A 6,798-nucleotide genomic window follows, 5' to 3' on the forward strand; every position below is an offset into this window, starting at 1 on the left:
CGTGGGTGTCCGGGGCGGGCACTGCACGCGCCCCGGTGGGTTGCCCCCCCCCCAGCCACAACTGAGCATCTCACTGCTCGTCGCCCTCCCAGCTTTTAATTATGGGACAAGCACGTTGTTCAGCACAGCTGTAATTAACAATGTGCTCAAGAAGGAGCCACTCTGCTCCCGCAGAGCTGCAAGTGGAGCACCGCAGGGTTTTAACTTGTTCTTCCTCTATCGCTCCTCGAGAGCCTGAATTTTGGGGTGCCACCATCCTGCTTGAGCAGTCAGGAGACAAGGTTGTGGTACATGCACCCAGGTGGGATGTGGGTGCCTGCGGGAGCTCCCCGCTAGCACTGATGCCAGGGAGGCGCCGATTCACACCCTGGGCGCCACTATGCATGGTGTCTAAGACATATTTTTAGCTAAATCAAGCTAATCTTTAATTTTGGTGCTAGCACAGCTGGGGAGAGCTGCCGAAACACCTTTAGTGCGTCCTGAGTGCACAGGAACCATCCAAAACGGAGCGGCAGGATGCTCAGGCAACGCTGCACTCGGCAGCTTTCCTTGGTGGATGAAACTGCCTAGGAATATCAGAAAAGCCACAGCCAAACCTTACCTGACTGGCAAAGAAATGCCCAATGATTTTAACGATGACCTCCTCGTTCTCATCTGGGGTTTGGTCTCGTGGCACAATGACTTCTGCACTAGTTAAGTTTTGCAGTTCGTTCACCTGGAGCAAACAACAGAGCCCCAGGTGGGTTTTGTTGTGGAAGAGCCAAAATCCTCCGCTGCTGGTGTCACCCCGGCTCCGAGCCAGAACACGGCACCAGACTGCTAAGGGTCACACCCTGTCACCCACCTTGGGACGGTCACCACCCAATGGGAGCCACCACCAGGACACGGGGCTGGGATCAAGACATTGCTGCGATCACTGAGCACCTGGGCTTTGCTCCCAGGGTGGGCAGGGGTGATGGGTGATGCCCAGCTCTGCAGCCCCAGGGCAGGGGGCGGCATCCCTGCGACCCCCACCTACCGTCTTGCCACCTTTGCCTATCACGCGGCCGGCGGCGAAGGAAGGCACCTTGATGTGGGCTTCAAGCTTCACTTCTTCTTTTGGGTTAAAGAAGTTTTCCTCTTTCAGCTTCCCAAATATTCGCCCCTGGGCCTGGGGAGGAGATGTAAGGGAAGTAAAACCGGCAGACAGCGGTCCTGGCAGTGCCTGCTGTGCCCTCCCTCCCTGAGGGCGATGATGTGCTGATTTCCAGCAGCATCAAAACCACGGTAGTGAGCAAAGATCCCCCCCTACTCCATGACCAGCGCACCTTGAACTGAGCCTCAGGTGGCCCCGTGATGATGACCATCCGCTCACTGGCGTCGGGGCCTTCTGCCGGGGCAATCTGCAGAGGGATGGGGGAGAAGAAGCGTGAGCGTGGCCCTGCTTTGGCAAGACTTCCCCTATGTGGGCCGTGCCCCCAGGCAAGGGCATCCCCTCCCAAGCAAGCAGGGGCAATAACCAGGGTGTTGCAGGACTGGCTTTCTAATTTGGGGGAGCAAAACCACTCCCCGAGGACTCCTGTTTGCTGCCCTCAGCAGTAGGAAGGAGAAATCAAGGCACCAAGGCATGAAGCCTGGGACCAGCCCCACAGTACCCTGCTCACCTTGATGGAGGCGCCGGCAAACCGTGCCAGCTGCTTGATGTGTTGCCCCTTCTTCCCAATGATGGCCCCCACTGCCTGCGTCGGGATGAACAAGTTCACAACCTCCTGCTCTGGCAGCTGCAAGGGCATGGAAGAGTGAGACAGTCAGAGGACCAGCCAGACCAGGGGGTGGCTGCCCCCCTGCCAGCATCCCAAGGCAGCAGCTGCCTGCCTTGGCCACATGCCTGCCCTCCCAAGGTGCCCGAGCAAAGATCTCATGGAGGGAGGTGCCAGGGCACTTACGGGGTGCTGATGGGGGAAGGCGCTGGCTGGGGGGGTTCCGTACAGACCTGAGAGGTATGCCGAGGAGCTCTATGGTGGGAGAGAAAATGAGGGTCAGTGACATCCCCAACGTGCCAGCCCCTTCCTGGCCACCCTAGCCTGATGCAGAGCACTGTGCCGCCACTGTGAACCTGGCAGGGACACGGGGACAACCCTTCAGCCCCTGCAATCCCACCCCAGAGAGCACAGGTGCACCCGAGGGTGTAGCGGGGTGAGCTGCAGCCTGGATCCTGTGCCTGCAGCACAGCACAATGGGGCTGGGAGGTGGACGGGGGCTCCCAGTTACCCCCAGTCCCTCCCCACTGCTATTTTTCTGGCTGCGTCCTGCCAGTGTTTGTAGCGGAAAACTGGCCCCTACAGCCTTTGGGAGCAGCCGCAACCCTGGAATGCCAAAACCATGCTGTAATCACCACCAGTCCCCCGTGGAGAAGGTGGGGGTTTGGTGAGAACTGAGCAAAACGTCTGCTTTGGCTCCGATTTCCATCACCATTTCCCTGCTCCAGTTCCAAGAGAAGAAAAACCAAAGGCTGAAGAAGATGTTCCACCAAGGCCTGGGCTGGGGATGGGGAGAAAGCAGTGGGTCTCTCCAAGGCCAAAAGGGGTGCATGCCAGCACCCCAATCCAACTCAACCCAACCCAACTCCTCTTCAACTCTTTTGTGTCGCAAATCCATCAGACACTTCTCCTGGCAGTACATACAACTCTCTCCTGCTCTGGATTCTGGCAAGTGCAACCAGATGCTACCTGCAAACCACCATTTCTCAGGTGGAGGAGAAGATCCAGCTCCCCTGCCCATGGCAGACGCTGCTCTTGCTCCCAGCCCTCTATTTAAACCCACTGCGCTGAGGTTTTGTGCTCCTCCTTACACCGACTGCATGCTCCCCATGTCCATCCCCTGCTTCTGGCCAGAGGCTGCTCCATGTCTCCTACATCAGCGTGTCCTCTTCTGCCCAGCCGGTCCTCATAACCGGGGAGGGCACTGCATGTCCCCAGCTCCTCCTTTTCACCATGAGGCTCCTTCCCTATCGTCCATCCTTGCCAGGTCTCTAAAGGTCTGGTTTAAGCTACAGCCACTGGCCCCAAGTCCTGCTGAGGACATGGTCAGAAATGACCACTCTGAGGTATGAAATACAAAGTACTTGTGGGGAAGGAGCTGCCACAGAGCCAAGCTGGTTTCCTATTAGTTCTTCTTTTTGCCTGCTCTTTGTTTTACTATAAAAAATGATGGCAGAGGCAATCGCTCCTCTTGGACTCATCAGGGTGGCTTGAAAAAGGCCACGCAAAGCTTTGGGGTGAAGCAGCCCGCAACAACCACTGTCCTTCAGGAGACCTGCCTGGCTCCTCTCCATCACACCAACAAACACTCAAGCAGATGTTTTCCTGTTGTGGTTTAACGGCAAGGCTGCGCTTGCTCAGGCGACCGACACAGACAGAGCATCCTCCCTTCTGCGGGCTGGCAGTGTGCAGACAGACAGACCCTCTCGTTGCCCTCCGGGGCCATCACACACATCACACTCATCCGCCCCCTCCGCACCGCCAGCCCAGCACTCACCGTTCTCCTCCGACTGCTCTGCTGCTGGCGTCGCCAGGAAAAGAAAACAGCACAAGTAAATCAACCTGCACGCCGGTTGCCATGCATCCAAAGCATCTCAGCAGATGTATTTAGAGAGACTAACAGAGACAGACCACAGAGCCTGGCCATCCTAAGGGTGCTCTGCAGGTGCTAGTGGGCTGGGGATGGACCTTCCCCATCAGCACTTTGGCCAATGTGTCTTCCCAATGCTGGACTGTCCTTGCCTGCGTGCAACCTCAGTGGTTTTGAAACTCCTTCCCAGGCTTGCTTTGCCCCAGGTCTCAGCAGCCACAGCACCCCAAGAGAAAGGAAAACCCTTGCCTACAAAATCAGGTGAAGCTCAACTCCCAGCAAGCATGACCCTTTGGGTGCTAGGGCAGGGATCAAGGCTGATGGCTGTACAGGGCGTGCTGCTCATTTGCACACTGTGCCCCTTTCACGCCATGCTCCGCATGCCCTGCAGCGATGCTGGCAGGTTCACATGGCCACTGGGACCAGACCCACAAGGCACAACTGAGCCCACACCATCAGAACGCAGTGGTGGGTTTGTGGTCAGAACTGAAGACCACCTATATGGTTTTTCCATGCTGGCATCAGCACAGGCTGCCCCCAGCCACCTTCAGAGAGCAGCACCCTTGGGACACAAGTCCTTAAACACGTGAGACACGTGAGACCAAGCTCAACACAACATGGGGATGTAGCTGATCTTCCCAGGGAGCTAAATCCAAGGAGTGACAAGCCATGTTCATTCACTGTCTTCTCCACTTCACTGCTGTGATGAGCATCTTCCCCAAACAGCCAAGAGTCAGAGCTCTTGTTCAAGGCTCCCCATGAGATGGCTCCTATAGCTACGGTGTCCTCCCAAACCCAAGAGCTACAGCAGGAGAGTCTACAGACCACTCTGCTCCCAAGAATGCATCCCCCGCACCCCAAAACCTCTTGCACTTACTGAGAACGGGTGGTATGGGGCGGCCGCTGCAGCCCCTCGGGCGCCTGGGGTGGATGGAAGCATTGACAGTCCTGTCGAGAAGATGCCCAAAGCACTGAGGTTCAGTCCAGGGATCAGGTTGGCCTGTTGCTGGGAAAGCAAAGACATGAAGAAACGTGTAAAAGGCAGAGTGGGGTTTTGGGGGTTCTCATCACATAGTGTGGACATGACGGGTGAGGGCCAACCCTTGCTGTAACAGATTGACAACCCCCCCCCAGTTTTCTTCTGGCCACCTCAGCAGTGGCTCTGAAGCAGGGACATCTCAGGCAGGAGGGCTGGGAGCTTACATTGACAGCCACCACGTCGTTCTCGTAGGCCTCTCGCAACTTCTTCATGATCTCCACTTCAGCATTGGAGCACGCCTCCATGCTGCCCTTCACCGTGATGGTCCGCTCAGGGTTATAAATGGTTAAATCCTGCAAGCTAGCCCACAGACAAAAGCCAAGACATGATTACATTTTTTTCCAAGTCAAAAAAAAAAAAAAAAAAAAAGGAAAACTCAAATCAAAGATGAGGGTTCCCCCCCAGGACAGTGTGGGACCACGTGCCCTCTTCCAGCCCAGTGCCACCATCCACCTGGGATGGAGGACACCCAACCAGGATGGGGAACGTGCATGGGACGATGCAACTGCTCTGCTTTCTGGCTCCAGTGCTGCCCGTACCATGTTGGATGGAGGGGGATGGCTCGGTGTTCACCAGGACTTACGGGGAGATGGTGATCTTTGTGCCAGTGTCCTGCTCGATCTTCTTGAGGTTGCGGCCCTCCTTGCCAATCAACCTCCCCACCAGACTGTTGTGCGCTAGGATTTTCAAGGGAATCTCTTCTGCTCTAAAATGGATTAAAAAATAAAACCTAAAGTTCCATCTGGCCAGGAAACCGATCTCCAGTAAGGGCCAGTAGCGATGTGGTGGAAGGAGGAGAACCACCACTGTATCTACTCAGCTTCTGGGGAACGGGAGCTCAGGGACTTCCCAAGCCCAATGGGACATCTGTATTTCATGGGGTTTTGTTTTCCAAGTTTTCCTACATGTTCTTTGGACACACCTGGTCTCTATGGCACTGTCAACCACACCATGGCAAAGTTACTAAATTGTAAGTTATTAACTGACCCATGACTCTATCCTGAAACTCCAAATGTCAGCAGTTCCCTCGGGGGTGGGGGGGTGACAGAAGATGGCTTCTTCTCCACTGATGGCTGAATTTACCTCCCTTCCACCAAACCTGCCCATTTTGCTGAGCCAGGGGCACTGAATATCATACTTACGATTTAGTTTCATCAGCCTCCTTCTGCATGATATCAAGGATCATGCGACATGCTTCGGAGCACCCCTCTGGTGTGGCATGGATGGTGATGGGCTTTTCAGCGGCACCGGCATTCTCCTTCCGATGGATGTCAACCCTACGGCAAAACAACCAGCAGAGAGGAGCCCCCTGAGATGCGTCTGGTGTCACACAAAGGCTTTCAAGAGCTCAGGAGCTGAGCTTGCTATTCGCAGAAAAGGTCATTTCAATGCCTGCTCAAGCTTTGAGGTGAACCTTGGTCTCGCTGACGTACATCTACCATCACCTGGTCTCATGCAAGTCCAGGTAGTGTTTCACTTCAGTTGGTTTAGATCAGATTTGAGCTACATTTGCCTTTATGACCTGAGGTCTGCCTGGGAGCTGAGGGTTGTCAGTCAACGTCAAACGATGCATCAACAGAGGGCAGAACAAATCCGTAACTGGATAAAGCCCTGAGCAACCCGGTCTATCATCTTTGACACCAGTCCCGCTTGGAGCAGGAGACCAGATTTGAGGTCTGCAGAGGTCCCTTCCAACCTCAACCTCTCTCTGCACAACATCCGAGGCTGTCCAGTGACCAGCAGCTGCCACGACTGTTGCGTGTCCTTCGGGACAGAGGGACAACTTACCCGTAGGCAGTATTTGTCACGACACGGAGGCACACGTCAACAACAGCGCTTGTACTCACGCCCTTCCACGGGAGACCAGAAAGCTCTCCCTTGCGCACTGGCAGGGACCATGCTCTAGCTCCTCTGGTCCTCCCCTCAGCTCATGGCGGGGAGGAGGCACATGCCTCCAGCTTGCTCCTCACCGCTCAACCGTACCTGGCAAAGGCCCTGAGAGAGAGGGAGAAAGGAAAGCAGGGTAGGAGACTGCCACACGTCAACCACGCATCTTGAAGAACAGGGGTAAGCAACCTTTCCATCTTCTCCACGTGAGTCCGCACGCTCTTCACACCGGAGGGTAATGCCGTGCACTCTTCACACACTCG

At 55.5% G+C, this 6,798-nt stretch overlaps 1 protein-coding gene across 1 annotated transcript in view; it reads right to left on the reverse strand.

Moving 5' to 3' along the window:
• Positions 1–6,798, reverse strand: part of IGF2BP2 (insulin-like growth factor 2 mRNA binding protein 2) — a 17,827-nt gene that overhangs the window by 3,216 nt on the left and 7,813 nt on the right. The window contains exons 6-13 of the mRNA XM_009322905.1: positions 5,791–5,925; positions 5,232–5,354; positions 4,813–4,948; positions 4,487–4,615; positions 1,644–1,760; positions 1,308–1,382; positions 1,019–1,150; positions 602–715 (exon numbers count right to left, since the gene is read on the reverse strand). Coding sequence (XP_009321180.1) covers positions 602–715; positions 1,019–1,150; positions 1,308–1,382; positions 1,644–1,760; positions 4,487–4,615; positions 4,813–4,948; positions 5,232–5,354; positions 5,791–5,925 — 961 coding nt within the window. The remainder of the gene's footprint in view (positions 1–601; positions 716–1,018; positions 1,151–1,307; positions 1,383–1,643; positions 1,761–4,486; positions 4,616–4,812; positions 4,949–5,231; positions 5,355–5,790; positions 5,926–6,798) is intronic.

The sequence above is a fragment of the Pygoscelis adeliae genome, unplaced genomic scaffold (genome assembly GCF_000699105.1).
Source record: "Pygoscelis adeliae isolate BGI_AS28 unplaced genomic scaffold, ASM69910v1 Scaffold554, whole genome shotgun sequence".
Classification (NCBI taxonomy): Eukaryota; Metazoa; Chordata; class Aves; order Sphenisciformes; family Spheniscidae; genus Pygoscelis; species Pygoscelis adeliae.